The sequence below is a fragment of the Eublepharis macularius genome, chromosome 10 (assembly GCF_028583425.1).
Source record: "Eublepharis macularius isolate TG4126 chromosome 10, MPM_Emac_v1.0, whole genome shotgun sequence".
Classification (NCBI taxonomy): Eukaryota; Metazoa; Chordata; class Lepidosauria; order Squamata; family Eublepharidae; genus Eublepharis; species Eublepharis macularius.
In genome coordinates, this window is record NC_072799.1 from 95,838,158 (window position 1) to 95,862,048 (window position 23,891).

The 23,891-nt window shown below is 45.8% G+C and overlaps 1 protein-coding gene across 3 annotated transcripts in view; it reads left to right on the forward strand.

Annotated features, from left to right (window-relative positions):
- Nucleotides 1-22,968, forward strand: part of SMIM14 (small integral membrane protein 14) — a 47,720-nt gene extending 24,752 nt beyond the window's left edge. For all 3 annotated transcript variants that reach the window (XM_054989960.1, XM_054989962.1, XM_054989961.1), the window contains exons 3-5: nt 8,869-8,917; nt 19,256-19,404; nt 19,973-22,968. In XM_054989960.1, coding sequence (XP_054845935.1) covers nt 8,869-8,917; nt 19,256-19,404; nt 19,973-20,005 — 231 coding nt within the window. In that variant the 3' untranslated portion in view covers nt 20,006-22,968. The remainder of the gene's footprint in view (nt 1-8,868; nt 8,918-19,255; nt 19,405-19,972) is intronic.
- Nucleotides 22,969-23,891: the final 923 nt, after the last annotated feature.

The following is a 23,891-nucleotide window of genomic DNA, read 5'->3' on the forward strand; positions in this document are numbered from 1 at the left end:
CATCTGTATGCTGCAAGAACGTTGTGTTGACATGCCAGCTACAATGATAAAGACTGAGATATGCTTGCGCGGTTAGAAGCCAGTTTACAGAACACCCTGATATTATTTTGACACAAATTGAAGAGTCTTTCTAAAAATCATTACGCTGCCAGTATTGTCTGGAACAATCGGTTACATGTGATCGGGCTAAACTGAGAGAGAGAAATTTATATCTGAGGATATACCAACCAGGCTAAGATATTAATCAAAAACAACTTGAAAGATAAAGCTAATATGTTGAAAACCCAAATGCCTGGTTTTCAGGAAAATATCATCATTTGGGGGGGGGGTAGGCCTTTTACAAAATACTGTTTTATGTATTAGATGCCCGTGCCCTGTTTTCCTCTTGCTGAGCCAGCCTGGGTCTGGGAACGCCCCCTGCTCTGCAGAGAAAGGGGACTTCTGCGCAGGCTGAGCTGAGCAGTTGCCCAGCAAGAAAATTGAAAGGGGCGGGGGGGGGGGGAGAAGGAACTCGTGTGTCTTTCTCCTGAGGGCGCAGGACATTTCTCTGGAAAAATGAGTACCAGAGAAGACAGTCTGTGGAGCAGCACCAAGGGCAATTGGCTGAAGAAAGGCCACCTTCTGGCCTGGGGCTTTGATCCAAATTGGTTATGGGTCATGTCCTGTTGCTCTGAGGAAAAGTTGCTTCTGGGTACCGTCCCCTTCTGGAGGCAGGGGGATGCCCTGTTCTCAGCCCCTACCCCCCTGCTTCTGCTTACCTGCCAGGCAGTCAGCAGGTGTGGAGCACACGCTTCCCAGTTGCACCAGAAAATGTCATTTTCTGGTGCGATGAAGGGAGCATGTGTGTGTGTGTGTGTGTGTGTGCCTCCCCCTCGCGTGCCTTCACCCTGCTGCAGGGGGCAGGGGTGGGGGGCAGGGGAGGGTAAGTGCCCAACTGACCCCCCCCTCCTCTCACCCCCCCCTTTGGCTTTTGGAGGCTTCTCAGAGCCTGTAAAGAAGAGAGGCTTTGCCACGCATTCAAACCTCCTTGGATTCCATGGGCCCAGGGACGAAACACTAACTTTTCCCCTCACTCTGATTTTGGGGCTTCTCAGTATCTTTTATTATTAACACTTTTGTTCAGAACTCCTTGTTCCATACCGCTGTTTAAGCCTCAATTTACGGTTTGAATGGAACACCCGCAGTTTTGTGACTACTGACCCAGGCCTTTTACGGCTGAAAGATGACATAATCAACCACTGGTCATAGATCCAGAGGAGTGAGCCGTGTTAGTCTGTAGTAGCAAAATCAAAAAGAGTCCAGTAGCACCTTTAAGACTAACCAATTTGCTATAATATATAGCAAAATGCTATAATAAAATTGGTTAGTCTTAAAGGTGCTACTGGACTCTTTTTGATAATCAACCACTTTCCACAGAAGTATTTGATAGAACATGCTCACCTATCCCCACAGAGATCTTATTCATTGATTTTTTTACATGACCACATACACTTTCAGTAAAGTTTTAAGTAATAAATATTCCATCATATGGGAATATTTATTGGGAAATAAAAATGGGAAATACAAATCACCCACATGCCAAACAACCAAAATAGAAGATTTGGCATATTGGCTGTTTCCTGTTACTAAAGACACAAGAGAGAGAGGGAGAGAGAGATTCTTGTAAGCATTTCAGTAAATTATTAGATTTCACAGAGACCCAGAAAATTGTTCTCCTGGCTTGTAACCAGGGCTTTTTTTCTGGGAAAAGAGGTGGTGGAACTCAGGACCGCATGATGTCACTTTGGGTCAGCTGGAACAAGGGGGGAGTTTTTTAAAGTTTAAATCACCCTCAGCGAAAAAGGTCACATGGCCGGTGGCCCCGCCCCCTGTTCTCTAGACAGAGGGGAGTTTAGATTGCCCTCCGCACCAGTGGCGCAGAGGGCAATCTAAACTCCCTCTGTCTGGAGAACAGGGGGCGGGGCCACCGGCCATGTGACCATTTTAAAGAGGTGCCGGAACTCTGTTCCACCATGTTCCCGCTGAAAAAAAGTCCTGCTTGTAACCAACTGGGACAGCATTATTAGCTAAAACAGCTGAGCAATAAAGTAACAAGATGCTGAAAGACATTGCTTATGCTGGAGATCAACTGATGTAATTCTTTTGGTATTTGAATAGACTCCTTGTTTTTAAACTGATGTCACAAGGATTTTTAATGGCAATAAACAAAGCCTGCCAAATATTGGCACTTCCCCACAGGACATTCTTAAGTGGTTGGGTTGTGAATCAGCACTGCTGGTTCGACTCCCACGACTGCCGTGAGCTCTGCAGGCCAGCCGCTTCTCTCAGCCCCAGCTCTGAGTGTGGCACTAATCTGTCTGGAAGGGCAGTATGGAAGCACACAGTTGTTGTTGTAATTATTATTATTAATGAAAACTCTGTACAGGGCTTGTACAGGAATATTTCCTTGTTAATTGTTGTCTAATCAATCTTCCATATTGATTAAGATTTATGAATGTGTTTGCCCTGCTCCTAAAGGAACTGACAACAAACACAGATGCTAGATTTTGAAAATTCAAGCCAAGATGTGTGTGGAGATTTAAGGAGCTTTAATAAGTTGTTCCTCAGATGAATGACTCTTCTCTGTGCAGACGTTTTATGTAGGATAATGAGGAAAAAAACACACAGCAGAGTCAAGAGACCATGAAATATAAGAAGTACAGGATGAAATCTAATCAAGAAAAGTACAGAGACGGTTCACAAATTTTGCTAAGCTGACTAATAATGATAACGAGTGGGAAATCACAGGCTTTGGTAAGAGAGTTAACATCTGTAATGAATCATAAATCTCAAGTCCTTCTTGGGCAGAGGAGGGAACCTCTTAATAAATCCTAGTTTAGTCATTTCCCTGACTTTAATGGGGTTCAGTTGACCCTGGCTAACTCAGTTAAGAGCTTAGTGGTTATCTCAGAAGGGGCCTTACAGACCACCTAGTCCAACGCGCTGCCCAATGTAGGAACAACCTAAAACAGCCCCAACAAGTATTCACCCAGCCACTCCCTGAAGACTGCAATGAGGGGGAACCCACCACATCTCTAGGAAGCTGATTCTACTTCTGGATTACTCTTAACATGAAGTTTTTCCCAACATCCAGCTGGTACCTTCCCTCCTGTCATGTCTGTGTACCGCCATGCCATGATTGTAGGGTTGTTATGTCACCGATGCCACAGTGTATTGAATGTTTGATGCTAATATGATGTATTCTCTCCTTAGCCATGTTCTTTCCATATTATAACTGTTATTTCTCCAGGCCTTCTAACTAGAGGGGGCCTTTCATGTTATCTCACAGAACTATGCGTCTCCAAGTCAGAGACAACCTTGGAGACTCCAGATGCCTGCTACTTTGCTCAGATGCTGGGAACCTGTTATTCTGTACTCACTGTTTAACCATAACTAAAAAGGGTTCTCACAGGACCCATGTAGAGATGCGCGCCCAAAATCCTGACAGTTATTTGGGAGCGGGGAAATCAAGTATAACGATGCTTACCTGCTTTGCCTTGTCACTTCTACCAAGCGCCGTGATGGAGTTCAGACCTGAACTGTAAAGATCCTAATAAAAGCTTTTCTACTGGAATCAATGTGTGTTCACTGGAGAGGGGCTGAGGGATCTACCTGCCAGGAACTGATACCACCTGTAGTTTAAACCCATTGTTTTGAGTCTTATCCCCTTTTACCAACAGAAACAGCTGCCTTCCCTCCTCTAAGTGACAGCCTTTTAAATACTGAAAGAGAGCAGCCATGTCTCCCCTCCATCTCCTCTTCTCCAAACTGTACATCCCCAGGTCTCTCAGTCTTCCCTCATAGGGCTTGGTCTCCAGGCCCCTGACCATCCTGGTTGCTCTCCTCTGCACCCACGCCAATTTGTCCACATCCCTTTTGAAGTGAAGCTTCCAGAACTGCACACAATACTCCGGATGGGGCCTGACCAACACCCCTTATGCTTTGGATGTTATGCCTTTATTGATACAGCCCAGGATTGCATTCACCTTTTTTGCTGCTGCATCACACTGACTGCTCATATTTAGCTTCCCATCCACCCAGGAACCGCATGAGTTAAAGGATTTTATTTGATAATCTGCTAGTTAATTCACTGCTATATTCTTTGCCAGGAATGGCATTTCTCTACAAGCACATAATGTATATAGGATTCTAAGCCCAACCCGAGTTCCCACCCCCCTTCAGGAAACAGCGAAGTTTAATAGATGGGCAGCAGGACATAGCGGAGATGATGTAAGAGAAACTCCAAGACCACGAGGCCCAGGTGAAAGAGAAACCACGGGCTGAGAAAGAGATAACGGCAGGCCTTCACCTTCCAAGCAGATAGCAGCTTTTAACATCGAAGACACACAAACAGGCCCTGCAGAGTATGGCAGGAGGCATCCTGACATGTGTTCTCATTGCATTCTATGCCTGTCTTCAAGGGCGTTTGCCACTTCTCCCAGTTTGGTGTCATCTGCAAATTTAATGAGCAATCCCTTCACACCCTCATCCAGGTCATTTATAAAAATACTGAAAAGCTCTGGGCCCAGAACCAAGCCCTGCGGCACTCCACCGGACACCCCCCACCTCCCTCCAATCAGACATGATGCCACTGACAAGAACTCTTTGGGTGTGGTTATCTAGCCAGTTCCCTATCCATTTAACCATTCTAGAGTCCAGTCCACTGTCTACCAGTTTATCCATCAGGACATCATGAGGAACCTTGTTAAAAGATTTACTGAAATCCAGATAAACTTACATTGACCGCATTTCCGTGATCCAGTAAGCCTATCACTCAGTCAGATAAGGAGATGAAGTTGTCTGGCAGGACCTATTGGGGATAAATCCATGCTGACTTCCCTGTATTGCCATGTTGTCCGTCAGATGCTTGCAGCGTGACTCCTTTAGTATCTGCTCCAATATCTGCCCTGGGACAGAGGTCAGGCTGATTGGTCTGTAGTTCCCTGGATCATTCTTTTTCTCCTTCTTCAAGATTGGAATGAAATTTGCCCTCCTCCAGTCTTCTGGCACATCTCCTCCCCTCCCAGGGGCCTGGAATATGGTCAACAAAGGGCCTGCAAGCCCTTTTGAAAGTTCTTTAAGTGGTCTTGAGTGCACCCCACTTGTCCAGGAAATCTGTACACAACCAGTGTAGCAAAGTGTTTCTCCACAACTTCTCTGCCCATGTCAACCAGAAGCCCTGAATCCATGCCTTGCCTACTGCCATCTCTAGGTGGGCCTGTTCTCTCCTTCAGGGAGAAAACTGAGGCAAAGTAGGTATCGAGCCTTTCTGCTGTCTCTCTGTCCTCTGTCATAGTTTCTCCGTTGTCACCCAGCAACAGGATATCACACCCTTTACCTTCCATTTGCTCCTTATGTATCTGAAAACGTCTTTTTGTTGAGGTGAGCCCCCCTGTCAGTTTAAAGCCCTCCTGATGAATTCCTCCAGGTTCCTCCCAAACATACTCTTCCCTGTCCTTGACGGGGGGAGTACATTGCGTGCAAGCAGGTCATCTTCAAGAAAAGTCGCCCGTAGTTGCAGAATCCAAATTGCTCCTGCAGGCACCATGAATGCAGCCGCTGGCTCACCTCCCTAATCTCCTCCTCACAGTGCATTCCTTTTCCGCTGACCGGCAGGATCGAAGGGAATACCACCTGGGCCACCCTTCCTTCCCGTTACCTCCCAAGGACTTCACAGCCAGCCCTAATGTGTTCAGTGGTGTTCACAGGTGCGTCATTTGTTCCCACGTGGACCATCACAAATGGGCAATGGTCTGTTGGTCTGACTAGTTTGGCCACCCAGTCTGTGGTATCTTTGATCTTTGTCCCTGGTAAGCCACACACGCCTTGGGCCACGGGGTCAGGCCTGGAGACGTGATGCTCCGTTCTCCTCAGCACAGCATCCCCAGAAGAAAAAGTGAAGAGCCTGGAAGAACGAATTGGTCCCCTTCAAGAGGTCAAAGGAGGAGAGGATTTCATCAACAAAAGTCTGCAGGTCCTACAGAGGGGTGGGGAGAGGGGTGGAAAGGACAATAAAGCCGAATATTTTCCTAATGAACTTCCTCAGAGATAGACAGTGGAAGCCAGAAGGCTCAGAGCGAGACGGCAGGCAGGGCCACCGGAGCTCAGAAATTGATTCCAGGCCCTTGCTGACGTGACAGAGTCGCTGGCAGATGTTCAACAACAAGAACCAGAAAGAACCAGTAGGGGTGCCATGGAGCTACAAACAAATACCATTAGAAGGGAAAGGAAGCCTTGTTCATTAGTGACTCTCTGCTGATGCGGGGTATGGAATGTCACGTGTCCCGTCTGATTCCCATCAGGCCCAAGTTAACTGGAAGTGGCCCTTCAGTAGCCATCGTCTTCTTCCAAAAAAGAAGTCTGCTTGTGACTGCCGTACAAAACAGAGTTTCTCCCTGGAATTCGTTTTCTGTGAAGAACCTGTCCGAAATCCCCCCACCTAATATCTTCTAGATCCATTGCTGCTGTAAGAGAAGCAAGTAAACGCAGCAGAAAAGAAAGGCCTTCCCCCAACTCAGAGTTCCCACAAGATGGCCCCCACCTGGACATGGCCGATCTGGGTTCATGCCACGGTAACATCGAGACTAAACTACTACAATACGCTAGACAGAGAACTTCCCTCAAAGTCAACTTGGAGACTCCAGCTAGCACTGAACGCTGCAGCTCATTTACTTTCTGGAGCTAGGCAGAGCATGTGTATTACTCCCTTCCGACAGTCATTCCATTGGCTTCCCATCAGTTACTAGCAGGGCTTTTTTTCAGCTGGAACATGGTGGAACAGAGTTCCAGAACCTCTTGAAAATGGTCACATGGCTGGTGGCCCCGCCCCCTGATCTCCAGACAGAGGGGAGTTGACTCCAAACTCCCCTCTGTTTGGAGATCAGGGGGCGGGGCCACCAGCCATGTGACCATTTTCACCAAGGGCAACCCACTGAGTTCCACCACCTCTTTTCCCAGAAAAAAAGCACTGGTTATTAGGCTCAAATCAAAGTCATGATGAGCCTATTCAAGGCCCTTCATGGTCTCAGCCCCTCATATCTGCACAACCATCTTTCCCCCTGTGTCCCGCCATGGCAGCTTCGCTCATCTGTTCAGGGCCTTCTGCAGATTCCACCCTGCAGGTGGGCAAAATCAACAGCTGCCAGCACAGGTGCTTTCCCTGTGGTAGCCCCCACCTTATGGAATGGCCTGCCTGAGGAGGTCAGGAAAGCTCCCACGCTCCCGGCTTTCTGCAAACTATGCAAAACTGAATTATTCAGGAGGGCTTTTTAAATCAGGTGGTAGGGCTGTGCTGTAAGAATTGGCTCAGAGAGATGTCTTGGATAGGGCCAGGATAACAACAACAACATTTGATTTATATACCACCCTTCAGGATGACTTTAACACCCACTCAGAGCGGTTTACAAAGTTTGTTATTATTATGCCCACAACAACAATCACCCTGAGAGGTGGGTGGAGCTGAGAGAGCTTCAGAGAACTGTGACTGCAAGGTCACCCAGCTGGCTTCAAGTAGAGGAGTGAGGAATCAAACCCGGCTCTCCAGATTAGAGTCCCGCGCTCTTAACCACTACACCAAACTGGATCTGTAGACTATTCTACTAGGTACTGTCTGTTGATATAGATATGCTCCTCTTGGGTAGTTTCTGCATTACTAAAGATGTCATGTTTAATTACTTATGCTTCATTTCATCTCCGTGTTTGGATTTATGCTGTTTTTGGATCTCTACAATCCATACCCTATTGCAGGGCTTTTTTTCAGTGGGAATGCGGTGGAACAGAGTTCCGGCACCTCTTAAACATGGTGGAACGGAGTTCCGGCACGGAGGACAATCTAAACTCTCCTCTGTCTGGAGATCAGGGGGCGGGGCCACCGGCCATGTGACCATTTTCTCCGAGGGCAATTTAAACTTTAAAAAATTCTCTCCTTGTTCCAGCTGACCGAAAGTGACGCCATTGTGCAGTCTTGAGTTCCACCACTGAGTTCCACCACCTCTTTTCCCAGAAAAAAAGCCCTGCCCTACTGTATTTGTTCATCAAATGTCCTAGCTGTTGACTTACTGAGTTGCACTGAGTAATCCACTTTGGGTCTCATTGAGAAAGGCGGACTATACATTAAATAAATTTCACTCTGGAGTCCCCCTCCCCCCTTCAAGTTTTTATATGAAGTATTTATTTAGATATTCCTACCCTGCTTTTCTCCCCAATGGGGGACCTGTGAGTTAGGTTGTGCTGGGAGAAAGTGACTGACTCAAATTCACTTGGCAGGTTTCCATGACAGAGCGGGGACTCAGGCCAGGGCCTCCCAAATCCTCGTCTGACGCATCATGACACTCTGCTGTCTGGTACAGAATTGTGACTTGAAGATCTCCATTATTTTTTTAACAGAAGTACATTCCATCACGTACCACTTGCATTTCTTGGGGTCTTGATTCTGCTGCTGTCCCCCCCACCCCACTACCCTATGTAAAATGTCTGTATCTGTTGAAACAGGCACTCTAGTCCACTAAAGCTTGTATTGATTGGAATAAGCTTCCACGAGAGCCTTGTTTATTTTTGCTGCAGCAGATGAGAGTCCACACCACGGACATGGTAAATTAACATCTAGGAAACAGCGCTCGATTATCCAGAATCATTTTGATTTCAGAAATTCAGAAGACGCCCTCAAACTCTAGAGCTAATAACTCTCCCTTGTTAATTTTGTCTGTTTTTGTAAGTATTTTCATTTGTATTTTGTAAGCTGCTTTAAGTCCGTGTTGAAGAGACAAGTAGGGGGGAAAGCCTAAATAACCGTATGAATAAACTGTGATTATGTTGTTTTCTTCATTTCAGTTACGACAATCACAGTCTTACTGCACAGACACGGAATGCCTTCAGGAATGTGAGTTAACTTATGTTTGCAAAGTAATCAGAGAAATCAAAGAGTGCCAGAGATCTTCCTGGATAGGAGTTGCTGTTCCCATTTAGTATCTATTGCCGTTCCAGTCAGGAATATGTCTATCTAAGTACAGTCGTCAGTGGCAAATTATTTGTTAAGCCTGAGTTTTGTGATTGAATTGAAAGCCGTTTTCATTTTTCAGTGACAGGCAGACACAGAAGGGATGGCCATTTTATCAGAGCAGTGACACGGGGGAAGAGCTTTCTTTTTACAGAGCCTTTCCCCCAATCAGAACATCTGCCCACCCCCAGCAGCTGGTGGGCTTTCAGATCACCTGCACCAGCCCAGCGTTCCAGAGGCCCTGTACTGCACTACAGTATTGTAAACCATTCTTCCATTATTGACTCGGTCTAGCGACTGGGTCTTAAGCCTCAAATTAAAGAATTATGTTGGAAAATGGACACAGGCAAACTCTATTCTGATGTCTCAGAAGGAAGCGATTCGATTTCAGTATATTTCAAGGAGGTCAGAAGAATAGTCAAATGTCAGCAGGCAACAGGGTTTTTCATCTGAAACGCAGAGTGGGGTCCTGGAAGAGCCCACCAACTTCCATGTTAGTATCTTAATCTTCAGAGCAGATAACACCTTTCTGTACATTTGGCATTTTCTTCTCCTGCCCCTTTAGAAAATGGGTTTAGTAGCTGAGCTTGTATTGGAATTGAAGTATAACATTGTGTTTTAACGGTCGTAAAATATGTATTTTAATTTTTATGATAAATGTATTGGCTAAGTGCTGTAATAAAGAAATCTAAAGAAATCTAATCTAGTATAACGTTGTGGACTGAAAACACCCCCCAGTCCCAGGAATTCCCAGGAATTACTGCAGTATAAACAAACAGGCTGATTAAAGTGAAGGCCTTGCTTTGCCTGTTCTAAGAGTCCAAAGATGATCTGGGCCGATATTTTTAGAGCATATAAACACAGCAAGGGACCACTTCAGACAGACTTATTGCTTATATGTATGAAGGTAGTGGCAGAGAGTGCCCTCAAGTCACAGATGACTTATGGCAACCCGTGGCGGGGTTTTCATGGCAAGAGACTACAAGGGACGGTTTGCCATTGCCTGCCTCTGCCACCCTGGTCTTCGTTGGAGGTCTCCTATCTAATTACTAACCAAGGCTGACCCTGCTTAGCTTCTGAGATCTGACAAGATCTGGCTCACCTGGGCTATCCAGGTCAGGGTATGAAGGTGGTATAAAGCAAAAAAAAAAAAAGGTGTATGATTGACATTTGACAATGCATATGTGTATCTTACACCCAAATATGTATATCTGAGCAAAAGAAATCAAATCTAAGTATACATAAAAGCTTTGTTTCTGTTCTTTAACATATGGAGCTTGGATCCAGAGTCAGTCTGGGACTGTGGTTCATTTATAATCCAGACTGGGAATGTAGATGCTCCAGTTCGTGGTCTCCAGTATCAACAGTGTATGTTGGAACCTGCAGGTTAACAAGCAAACACATCGCTCTGCATAGCTGGCAAAGGCAGAAAGAGGGGCTCCTGGCATTTATATCAGGTCTGGGGATCCAGAGACAGGGCTGCCCAGATGGATCAGAGTCCCTCTGGCATTCTGACACTATCCACACTGAATTTGGAAATGAACATGACTTGCGCAGGTGTCTGGGCCCTCAAGATGACCTGCGACCCCGAGACTTCTATCCTGAGGGCCCCTCCCCACCCCAGCCAGTAACCCTGTATAGAGGTTCCGTGTGTGTTGCAAAGTCTTCTTCCAGTCTGTACCTGGAGAGGAACCACTGCTTACGCACATTTTACAGTAGTTGGCTAAGATCGTTTCCAGTTCAAGCCTGAAGCACCCAACGTAGGTCTCTTCTGGGCCATCTCAGCTTTTCCCCTTCCCCTTTAACCCAAGCTGGAAAGAGCTTCGGTCCGAGCACACATTCGCTCTTGAAAGCAGGATATTGGGGAGAGAACCAGGGCCGATTCCAGACGGCCCCCTGCCTCTCGAAATGTCGCGCGTCGTCGCGCAGAAAACGCGAAATATCGCGTTTTCTCGCGCGAGTTTTGTGCGACGTTGCGCAAAACGTGATATTTCACGTTTTCTGTGCAACGACGCGTGACATTTCGTGAGGCAGGGGGCCGTCTGGAATCGGCCCAGCTGTCCTTCCGAGCTCCCCAGCTGCTCAGTGCGCTCCCTGGCACCTGCATTCTTGCGGGTCTTTCGCTTCCTCTCTGAGGTCCAGCTGCTGCTGCCCCCCTTTGGGGTTAAGGATTACAGCAATACTGGCTGAGGTTTGGGTGGGGCTCGGTTTGGGAAAGAGGCAGCTGCAGCTCTGCTGAAATCATCTGCTGTCATGGCATTGGTCCAAACAAATGACAAAGTCCTGGAAATCTAGGCCTGAGAGGGAACGCCCCAATGAATGGGAAAGTCCTTTTTATGAAAGCTTACTAGGGGCTTCGGGTTTTTTTTCCCCCCCCTGCATCCAGATAAAACAGAAAGCAGAAGCATAAAGGGGGGGGAAACACACACACACACACACGCAAAACTGAACCCACTTACTTTGAAACAGCCATAGAATAGTGCCAGTCGCCGAGAAACACCTGGCTTTTCTGAATTAAAGCTGGAGACTCAGTTTACCCTTGCAAGAAAAAGGACTGGAACGAGGCGTTCCTAGAGGAGGAGACGTGCACAGAGACCAAGAGGGTGACCCACCGCTCAGGGCAGAGAATTCTAGCAGTGTGGACTGGGGTGGTCCTGCTGGTGTCACGATGACCCCCTCTGCACCGCTCAGAGGAAGAGCCCAGGAACCTGAGCCCCAGGAGGCCCAGCAGGACGAGGGAGGCCCTGACCCTGCAGTGGCACCCGTTTTGCCCAAGCTCCAGCAGCACCCAGGCCCGCCCGGCCAGGGTCTGCCACCAGCCTCGAAGAGAACCACTAGGCCTCTGCCAGCCAGGAGACAAACTCAGGAGGCCTGTAGCCACTCAGGAGGGCCCTCTGCCGTGCCACTAGAGCAGCGCTGGCAGAAGATCCGGGTTGAGACAGTGCAAAGGAGGCGAGGTGCCCGACTGGCAGCGTGCAGTCCTAGCCTGGCCCCGGAACAGGGCTCTGAGAGTCATGCTGATGTGCGGGATCCTGCCCAAGGCACAGCTCAGTCTCAAGAGCCTCAGCACCACCAGGAGGTGCAGCAGAGCCAGACCACCTCTCAGCCTGTTTAGGCTGAGGCTTGAGGAGGCTGCGTGGCTGGATCCACTGGCCCAGTAGGCACAAACCCTGCGTCCCGGCTCCAAGCTCCAGCCTGTGCTCCGAAGCCTGGATGGCCAAGCTGGTGGCCCTGCTCCAGGGGAGCCCAGGAGGGCTGCTCCACATGTGATCAGTTGTCACTACAGCCACGAACTTGGATAAGCCTCTCGGCTCCCGTTCTCTGTTCCCATTTGCAATTGTGACCTCGGGCCAGTCACGGCTCTCTGGGGCTCTCTCAGCCCCACCCACCTCACAGGGAGATGGTTGTTGCGGGGATAATAATAACATACTTAGCAAACTGCTCTGAGTGGGTGTTAAATTGTGGTCCGGCACCCGGGCTGGACTTGGGAACCCTCCCAGAGCCGCACCCCCCAAACCCAAAGCTTGCAGCTCCACCATCCAGCCCTGCCAGCTTAGCACTCACCCAGCAAGGGAGGGCACCAGCAGCAAAGGCACTTACCAGGACACCCCCCCCCCAGGAAGCCCCCCAGGTACGGACAAGCCCTCCTGAGCAGGAGGCAGGCTAGGCGGCAGCTCTTGGGTCTCGGCCACTGCCAGCTTCCCAGCCAAGCCTTCAGAGCAGCCCCTTGGCCGAGCCAGAGGGAGAGAGCACAGGAGGCAGAGACAGCCCCCGTAGCACCCCCAAGAGTAGCAGAGCAGTGGCAGCAAAGGCGGCACTGGGCCACACCCCGACCCAGGGGCAAGCAGGGGAAGAGCCGCAGCCCAGCAAAGCAGCAGGGCGTGTTAGAGGGGGTTGGAAATGGCCGGGAGAGGGTCCGAGCCAAGGGGCCACAGGTGTGGCTACATACGGCCGCAGCTAGGTTGTCGGGGGTGGGACTAGGAGGGGGAGCCTGGGAACGGGGAAGGGATAAAAGGGAAGTCCACCCACAAATGGGGATGGAGAGGAAGGACTTTGAAGCAGAGCTTGGAGGAGATTGCTGAGTGAGTTCAGAGCACAGCCAAGAGAGTAGCGAGGCACGCCAGGCAGCGTTAGCCCACCCCCACCCTCTTTCTGAGACCTGGGTCACCCAGCTGGTACCCACCCAGTCAACAGGGCTACAGCTGAACTCGCTAAGGTCTGGCCAGAGCAGGGCAAAGCCTCACAGTTGTCCATAAGGGCAGTATATAAATAAAATGTTATGATTATTAATTTTGCCCTGTCTTATAAGGCTGTTTTATGGGGGGAAAGACTTTGAACATTGTGAATTACAGAGGATTGTCTCAATACAAAATAAAGCATGACTTCAGGGTCACCTTAACCACTGACAAAATTTACTTCAGCGTGAGCTTTTGTGAGTCAAAGCTCACTTCTTCAAGTGCCGAGGAGTGTCAATCTATTGGGGTGGGGGGAGAGAGGTTACAGAGAGAAGTTGAATGGACCTCTTATCCTTTGGACTGGATCCCGTTTTGAATGGGCTTCTCTTTTTAACAGTCCCCATCATGCCCCCCCTCGCCCCCACTGGACCTGATGATTTACACTCTAGTGCATCTGAGCTCAGACTCATGAAAGCTTCTGTTGGAGTAAAGTTTGTTAGTCTTCAAGGTGCACCTGGATTCTTTTTTAATGTTGCTGCTACAAACTTACTATGGCTGCACTTCTGGAATCTTAACCTTTATGCAGCACCATATAAATGTTAAAAATATTCGTATGGGTTCAACCTTCCCCCAAAGTACCTTTCTCCCACTTAGATGGCTGTTCTGTTGGAGGAAGCCTTAAAACTTTGCTCAGTTGACTGATTGGGTGGAGGCGGGATCTGCTCCTCATTTGCATAATCATGGTATTTTTAGTCCCGTAATGTCTTGATGGGAGTAGTGGGGGGGGGGGGGTCAGGCTTGGTATATCATCATCATACCTTTATTGGCACAATAAAAACATAAGGTAGTGTTTGCAATCAGTAGGAAGTTGAGATCATATACATAACATGAGAACATAAAATTAATATAAGACCTCATTTTACAGTATATTCGGGTTTGATCTTAAGTATTTCCTCCAAAATTTTTACAACTTCTCTGGTAATTTCTGCAACCGAATCACTCAGTAAGAACTGGCTATCGATCACAGTATTCTGAGGAACCGTTACCTGGGAAAGACTATCACACAAATTCCTGCGTAGGTTTACATACAACCGACAGTCGAGCATTATATGCTGAATTGGTTCGGGAAGATTCACTCCACAGGGGCAAAGCCTCTTGTGGAAAGGACTGGCTGGTATCTTCCACAGAGAACATTAGAAAGGAATGCATTCAGTCTAGCCAACATAAAAGCCCTACGTGGGAGAGGAATCTCAAGATCATAATGAGACATCTTTCCAGGCTGAGAATCTATACCTGATGAAGCGGGAGAGCATATATAAGGCTGTACAGGACAAAGTTTAGAAAATTCCAAATCTAAAAGTCTCTGTTTAATAAATCTAAAATTATATAGTTCATCAGATAAAAATAAATCCTCTGCTGCAATTTGGATGTAATTCCGGTTAACCAGATTGCATTACATGAATCGTTTTTTAAGTAAGTGAGCAAACTACCTAGCTCGGCTCTAAAATATGATCCACGCCTTCGTTTCCAGCAAGGATTGGCCTGTTTCTGGACAAAGTGCAAAATATGAAACACAATTAGGCGCTCCCAAAATTTGCCTAAGAAAAGAAGCCTGGATATCCTCTACTTTCGGATTAAAAATGTTAATCCATATGGGAATACTCTAGAAGATTTGCGATAAATACTCTAATTGCAGCAGAGGCACATTGGTTACCTCTTGTAAAATAAAATTGTTTAATTTGAGATGAAAAACATCTAGTCACGTTTATTAACCTATTGTGGTGCGTCACGTATTTAAGATTGTAATTAAAGGTGATACCCAGATACCTAAAGCACTTAATTTGTTCAATTTCCAAGTTACCAATAAACCATTTCTGTGGATGCCAGCTTTTGGGAAAAAAAATACTACTTTAGATTTAGAGTAGTTAATAGAAAGTAGAGGGCATTGACTGTAACTGCAAAATGTGTTCAAGTATCTTTGTAGCCCCCCCCCCCCTTGTGCAGGAAAGGGTGCCTGTAGCATTTGCATAAAGAAGCAGAGGAGCAGCCAAGCCAAACCTCCTATCATGTGCCGTATCATTTGTAAAAAGATTAAAAAGATCGGGCGGGGGGGGGGGGACACACAGCCTTGTTTAAACCCCTTCAGCACAGCTATTTTGTCAATTAAATGGCCTTTTGTAGAATATTTTACTTGACAGGTAGTAGCTGTGTGGAGTTTCTTCAGTAAAAATAACAATCTCATATCTATCCCTAAGTTCTCTCATTAATTTACTCCATAACTTATCTCTGAATATTGAATCAGATGCACTCTTCAAGTCAACGAAGGCTACATAAAGTTTTATTCTTTCCTGTGTTCATATATTTATCCGCAAGAAAGGCCAAAGCAAAACCATGTCCTGTAGCAGATTTTCCTTTAGAGAATCCTATTTGTTCTGGACCGATGAAGTTATCGCTTCTCGGCCTTTTGGCTAAGATCAAGTCAAGTGTAGCCTTGGTATATAATCCACTGAACAAAAGTATGTTAGCGAAAAAGGAATTGTTGCTCCTGATGTCTTTTAAAAATGCTTTTAAAATGTTTCCCACCCGTAGCTGTTTCCTGCTCCCCCCTCCATTCCGTCTGAAGAAGTCTGCTCACGTCTTTGCCAGGGAAGCTGAAAGATGTCTTTCAGAGCTTGACAAACTGTCCTTTCATTAAAAAGGAAGCCACGGAGGACGTGCTGGGTTTTGGATATGCAAATAGGGGGACCATCTCCTGGATTCAGATAAGGAGCCTCAATTATGTCTTTGGGATCTGGAGCCAGCCTGCTCTCAGTCTCCAGGCTTCTTCTTCTTTTTAAGTTGGGTGGCTTCACCGTAAGATGTCTTGGGAGGTGGGTGGGTCGGCTAATCTTTTTGCAGGGGCCCAGAATGAACCTAACCTAAGTGCTGCTAGTTCAGTGTCTTACGAGATGCTGTGGAGAATGTGAAAAACAGATGAGGCATGCAGAGTCACACAGATCAAGCAGCAAGACCGGAGTCCAGCGGCACCCTAGAGATCAAGAAGATTTTTAGGGTATAAGTGTCCGAGTGCCAAAGCTCCCTTCTTCAGATATGTACCTACCTGAATAGATCTCGCAGAACAGTAAGAGCTGCCAGGCTGCGGTTTGTGGTTCGCCTAGGTCCCCCGCGCCTCTAAAAGTTAAAATCTCAGCATGGGGATGGGGTAATTAACCTACTTGGAGGACTGCCAAATTGATGGTAGATCTTAGTTTTTTATTTTATTTAAAACCTAACTTAATGTAAGCTCCCCAGAATATGTGTAATTAGGGGGTTTGGGGCCTTGCAGAGCCTGTGCATTATTTATTGAGTATATTTCAATCACCCCTTTCCTTCAGGGAGCTGAGTTCCCCCTCCTCTGTTTTATCCTCACACCAGCCCTAGGAGGGATGTTAGATGGAGTGTGCGCACCTGGCCCAAAGTCTGTCTGTTTATTCTCTCTCATTCTCCCTCCCTCCCGGTCCGTCTGTCTGTCTGTCGCTCCCTCCCTTAGACCTCCAGAGCAACCAAACATTTCTTCCTATAAAACCTGCGTTAAAGTTAAAAGGGGTTTCTGTAATACGTCGTGATGTTTTGCTTTTTACATTTTCAGAACGGTAGGCTAACGCTATGAGCCTGTCGACAAGTGAGTAAAGGACACTAAGAGAGTGCGTGTGTGTGTGGAGAGTAGCCAGGAAGTAGTAGAGGTGGTTCCCTTGACTTTTGAAGAGCAGCACAGATAAAATAATCTGCAACAGCTGAAGCCTAAGGGGAAGTAAAGCAGACAGCATTTAAGAAAGAAGCCCCTGTGACTGAGCAGGGTGACTCAGATGGCCAGTCTTTGGTCAGTGACTCAGAGGGTGGAGCTGCCACTCTCTTCTCATCTACCCCCCCCCCCCGCCCGTTATTGGGACATTAAAGCCAAAGGAATAGCAAGGCATGGGTCTCATGGGAAAAAGCAAACCCTTGTCCAAGTAGCTTACAAAAGATGCAGCTGGTACATGTCCTAGACGCTGCCTTCGCTGGCCAAGCAAAGGGGAGAGCTTGAGAGGGATTGATTTCTGGTGGGTAGCCATGTTGGTCTGAGGTAGAAGAGAAAGATTCAAATCTTTAAAGTCCAACAAGTTTTCCAGGGTATATACTTCCAAGGGTCAAAACTCCGTCATTTACAAGCAGGAATGGAGATCTTGAGCCCTTATATCCCAGTCAGTCTGGGAGTGGCATGGCAAAGAAAGGACTCAAGATGCGAAGGAACAAGGCAAACGGTAAGCAGCTTGACTACAGCAGGGGAGAAATGCTTCGGGGGGCAGAAAATTAGCATCTGTAGAGAGATAAGAATCCTGTGTCTCTATTCATTGTTCTGAATTAGTGAATGCAGAAGTTCAGCAATACCACGTTATAATCTCCCCTTGAAGCTTGTTTGTTTGAGAGTGTGTGTGTGTGTGTTTTGGGTCCTCAAGTTGCCTCCGACCTATGACGACCCTATGAATGAAAGGCCTCCAAAACATCCTATCATTAACAGACTTGCTCAGATCTTGCAAACTGGAGGATGTGGCTTCTTTTATTGAGTCAAGCCATCTTGTATTAGGTATTCCCTTTTTCCTACTGCCTTCAACTTTTCCTAGCATTATTGTCTTTTCCAGTGAGTCTGGTCTTTTCATGATGTGACCAAAGTATGATGGCTGTGACCAAAGCCTCAGTTTTGTCATTTTAGCTTCTAAGGAGAATTCTGGCTTGATTTGCTCTAGTACCCACTTATTTGTCTTTTTGGCCATCCATGGTATCTGCAAAACTCTCCTCCAGCACCACAGTTCAAATGAATCCATTTTCTTCCTGTCAGCTTTCTTCATTGTCCAACTTTCACATCCATATACATGGCAATGGGCAATATCATAGTTTGGATTATTTTATTCTTGGTTCCCAGAGAGAGACATCTTTTACCTTTAAGGATCTTCTCTAGGTCCCTCACAGCTGCTCTTCCAAGTTTCAGTCGCCTTCTGATTTCTTCATTGCGGTCTCCCTGTTGGTTTAATGATTGAGCCAAGGAATAGAACATCTTGGAACAATTTCAATTTCCTCATTGTCAGCTTTAAAATTGTGTAATTCTTCAGCAGTCGTTACTCTTGTCTTCTTGATGTTCAGGGGTAATCCTGCTTTGGCGCTTTCTCCTTCAACCTTCATCAGTCGTCGTTTCTACTAGTAACGTGGTGTCATCTGCATATCTCAGATTGTTAATGTTGCTTCCACTGATTTTCACTCCACCTTTTTCTAGATCTAATCCAGGCAGAGAGATTATATGCATCCTTGTCTGACACCTTTGCCAATTGGAAACAATTCTGTTTCCCTAACAGTAGCCTTTGGTCCAGAGCACAGGTTGCACATAAAATACTCAGGTGTTGTGGCACCCCCATTTCTTTTAGCACTGTCCATAGCTTCTCATGATACACGCAATATCATGTTTGAGTACCGCCACTCTTAGTGGAGGCATTAAGGACTCCTTTAGCGTTTTCAAAAATAGTGGAAGAATACCAGCTTCCCGTATCTTAAGTGCAATCCTAAGAAGAGTTACTCCAGTCTAAGCCCATTGAAACCAATGGACTTAGACTGGAGTTACTCTTAGGACTGTACTGTTAGTAACCTAATCACCATGGGGGATTAGGATCTCTACCCTTGTGAGTCCTCCCCTCCCCCAGCAATGGCCATAATCAATAATTGTTGGAAGAAAGATCCTTTCAGGGAAGGCTTTCGGTGGTTGGTTATGCAGATTTTAGCTTTGAAAATTTTCGTTAACTGTATTTTGTATTTCAGGTGGTTGTTTTAACTTGCTAGTTTTTCTTGTTTCTCCTCTCCAAGCTCAGAGGGAGTTATTTGCCTCCTGCTCCAGACAGAGCCTGATCCTGTGTGTGCCTGACCTGCTCTCCTGTTTTTCCCACTGTGCCCCACAGGTCCTATCATGAGCACATTCTTTCTCTGTCCAGGTCGATAAAGGTGACCTGCATTGCCCCGTGATGCAATACCGTTTTCTTTCTAGTGCCCGGACCGAGTCCGTCCGCTGACAACGGCACCAGTGTTGCAGTGATGGTGGTGGCCTGGCTGGTTCTGGCCCTTGCCTTGTTCCTGATGAGACCCACGAACTTCGGAAGATCTAACAGAACGGGAAAACCAACCTACCCGCACAATGTAAGTATGTTTCCTAGTATTTCATGTAGCCTGACTTGGCACTTCAGGAGTGGGGGTTGTGGCAAGGAGAGCATTTAAAATCCCTTTAAGGAATGGAATATAAATGCTTTCTGCAAAATAAATCTCTGTACTCCCTAAAACACCGGCAGAAGGAGCTGGTGGGTTTTTTTTATTATCTCTCCCCCCCCCCCCGCCCCCAGCAGCCGCTTGCATCTACCTGTGTAGAAAAATAACCATGCATTTTCTACATGATGTCCAATCTGAGCCGTGCTTGATGTCATTTGGGCCTGGGAGCCCAGAGAGAGCAGTAGGCTGGGAGTTCAGTTCTGTTAACTAGATGACAAAAGAACTCTGGCGCCTAGTATCCCTACTTGGTTTAGCCAATCTGGAACCCTCCTTGCCTGCCGAAAGCTGACCAAGGTCTACATTCCTCCCAGTTTTAGTTGCTGCATTTTAGCCTGGTGAGTCATAGACCCGGTTAGCGTTTTGCAAGAACCAGCAGTTAACTTCCCTCTTGTACACTTTTCTTCCCTGTGTTCTTCTAACTCCGTATATTCTCAACAAACAGGGAGAAGAACCACCCGCACCGCCCGTGGACTAGAGCACAGTGGAAAAACTCCACCAGAAAAGTTCAGCAGCTGTAATCTTGTATGACCAAATGGATGAAAGTGACCAGTACTTTTTACTTCTAAACCGTGTACAATATTGGGTTCTTCCACACATTTATAAATCCTTTTCTGGGTTTTTCCTATAATCATTCCTAGCAGATGACACTTGAATAAATTAACAAAGGTGGCAAGAGGTGATAGACATTTTTTGTGATAGTTGGGTCCATAAGACATTTACAGCTGGGGAGTCCATGAAGACTCACTGTGAGAGAAGTTGCTTCACTCCGGCCCGCTGGACTCTGCTGCCCCTCAGTGTTGTTCAGGCTCATCTTTGACCTCTTCTCCCTTTTGCAGCCCCCCCCCCCCCGTGACCTTTCATATTCTTTATTCTGTCCCACTCTGCTTCTGGTAGGGGCCATGCAATGCCAGGCACCATTTCGAGTTGCTGCAGCAAGCTGAAACACCAGCCAAACACTGGAAATTTCTTTTGGCTATCTCCATATTTTCAGACCTCACTTTGCTTCTAGGATTTTTTTCTAGAAAAACCCCAGGTTTGCAGAAACATCAGCCTAGATATGGGTGGGCCTATTGTGCAGTGTTTTTGATTAGCACGGTGGGGTCACCCATAAGAATTAAACTTGTGATTTTTTAAAAAAGTACATTGACATTCACAATCACTTTCGAGGGGGGAATGAAAATATCAATACTTACTATGCTTTAAACTAATGATTGTTCTTTTTATCCATAAGTATTGTTCTTTAACTACATATATAGTTACAAGATTGAGTCCATTCCCTTAGCAAATTCACTGTGCTTTTTAAAACACCCCATTCGCTGAAGATGTGAACAGAAATTCCCAGTGGATTGTACACAATGCCTGTATTTTCATATAAAATAATCCAAGATGCATTTCATTAATGTGATTTACAATTTACTCTGTTTTAATCAGAATTTCTGGGGCAATTCATCTTGTATTTATACTAGTGCTGATGGTAGTGCATCTTTCTCTAACATGCAGCCAAATTAAATATATTTATTATAAGTAAGCAAATAGTGTTAAAAACTATTAAAGCCTGCATCATCAAACAGTACATTCTAAAACAGGAATTATTTATAGATACCATAAAATAAAAAGGCAGTAATCTTATACACTATACCTTAGTGAGTAGTACCATGATCTGCAGCAACCCTTACCCGCTGATCTGAGTTTCCTCTGGGTGTGTGGAGCTCTGCTGGCACTGCGACGGCTTCGCTTAAATGGGGGCCACAGCATGGGATGCGTTGAAGCCGCTGGAAACGGTTTCAGACTAAAACTCGTGGCACGTTCACCACTTTGCAGCAAGGGAGAGCCTGCGAATCAGAGAGGAGAGCTCTGCCGGGTTTTTCTCGCGGATGTGCTCATTAGACGCAGAAGGTTTTCTCTGTGACGCGTCCTGCCTCTCAAGTAGGCAGTCCAGAATTCGACTACCCAGTCAGGATAATTTGTGGAATAGCTTTAAAACCAAAAGTTTTGTAAACTCAGCATCTTCAAATAGAGACTTCAATGAGATATGACTTGTAGTTGCCAGTAATGGAATGTAAAAAATTTATATTCTTCTCATGCAGTATCAGTATTCCTTCCTTACGTATGTACTTAAAATGAGCAAGAAGGAAATATAGGGAGGAATCTTGGATAATTTGGTGTGCATGTGCATTTGAGTGAGTATCTTCTACTTTAACTAACAGGAATTTAAATGTACATTAAGTAATTGGGGAGGAAAAACCTCTTAGCAATGCAAAAACAAGGGATTTGCCTACTTTTCTTCATCATTTTTGAAAATGAACAATGAAAAAATCTCTGTTTCACATAGATAATGAAACAACTTTTCCACAATATTACAGCAGTCTAGCAAGATTACAGTAAAATAGCTCACCCAAAAAACTCACCAATATTCAATTACTGTCACGCAAAAGCACCTCAAATATAGCTGAACCTACACAAATTAAAAGTTTAGCTGGTAGTACTGTCATTCAATCTGACCTGGGGCAAAAAAAAAAATCTTTACCTGCCACACAGAATGATTCCCAAGGCATGATTTTCAAATTTTCTGGCTTCAGGGAAATCTTTTCCCAATGATACATCTGACCTAGGAGCCATATGGCTTGCAGAGGATTCTGGGAAATGTTCTAGAGTGCATCCATGGCTTGTGTGTACAGCGCTAATTAAGCCAGATGGACACTGCTGTCACTCTGCCTGAATGGAGAGGGCCCACGCGACACTCCCCTGCAGTGAGCAAGCAGTCTTTCAGGAAAGCTGCCCTCCATTATTGACCACCTTACCCTGATAATCTTTTGGGGAATCCCAGTTCTTTGGAACATAGTTTTGAAAACCATTGTCCTAAAGGAGGGACGCTAAGAAAGAAAAATGCCAGCTAAGGACAGGAGCTGTCCATCAACACGTGTTTTGGGGATGATGGACATAGTCTAGATCGATCACCTCGTTGCATTCCATCTTCCACACCAATGAAGCATGCAAGGTTGTTTTAGGAGGGGCGCGTTCCTTGAGCAATTACCAGTGCCTCTCACTTTTAGAAATGTTTTATTATTAGAATGCGATCGGCTTTGTATTAGATTCAGCACAAAACAGAGGTTATAGCTGCTTAAGAATTTATAAAGCAGGTTTTCTGTTAACCTTTTTAGTTTATAACATTTTTTTAGAATTCTTGTCAAAGTGCACTTAGATGCCAAAATGAAGGTTCATATTTGCAGATGACTTAGCTGTAAGAGGTAATGGAAGTGTCTTGGACAGAAAGGAAGGAGCTAAGTAACGTGGTGATGATCGGATTAGTCTGAATCATGTGTGTGAAAAGAGTCATCTGTACCATTTGGGATTTTATGTATATTTTACTAAGATTTTGTTGGGGATAAAGGGTTCGTACTTGTACTTACTGATTTAAATAAATATTAACTCTCTGGATGTCTTGATTTTTACATATGCTGATCATTTGGAAGGAAGGCACCTTAACCAGTATATTTTGCCTTGTGGTACACTCCGCTCCCTTAGCATCTTCGTGTTTGGCATATTATTTGGGCAGAAGCAGTCTTGCACAATCACAGTAAGACTAACAGCATAACTTAGTTCACCTAAAACTTTGAAAACATTGAACTCTTTGATAATATATCCTCATCACACACATTATAGTGTACTAATTGTGGACGAGAGTAGTAACATTTTAAAAACTTTTTCGAAAAATGTATGCATTATACACAGTGTATACATAGGTAGTATCAGTATCTAATGCTTTAGATTGTCTTACATAAAAACCTTCATGCCAGTGATGTTCACTCCATGATTCATGTAGAGCCACGTTTGCAATTACCCTCGACCAAAAGAGCCACCTGTACATCCATCTCTGGAATGAGGCCCACCCCTCAGGGATGCTTGCTGCTGATCTGTTCCTCTCCTGGTAGCTGTTTCAAGGCGGGCAAGGGCCTGGCCAACTTTCCTGAAACATGGCGCAAGTGCCATGTTGAGGAATGGTGCTCCGAAGAGCCACTGAGCGAGTGTGACTATGTGACACATTTTAAGTGAGTGAATCATTGTTGCAAAAGCATTTTACTCATTTTTATTCAGAAGTTTTTTCAATGCTGCCCATAATTTCAAACTGGGGGGAGAAGTTGGGTGTTTCCCCCCAGGTGGTCACATCTCTATGATAAATAAATCCATGGTACATATGTTCATTTTCTGTGATCCTCAGAGGTCTCTGATCAAACATGTTTTGCAACACTTCAGACTGTACCCTGGAAATGTGGCTAGCGCTGCTGTAGTTCCTCTGCATGCATACATTTTGGCAGGGCTTTTTTCCTGGGGGAATGTGCTGGTATAGAGTACTGGCACCT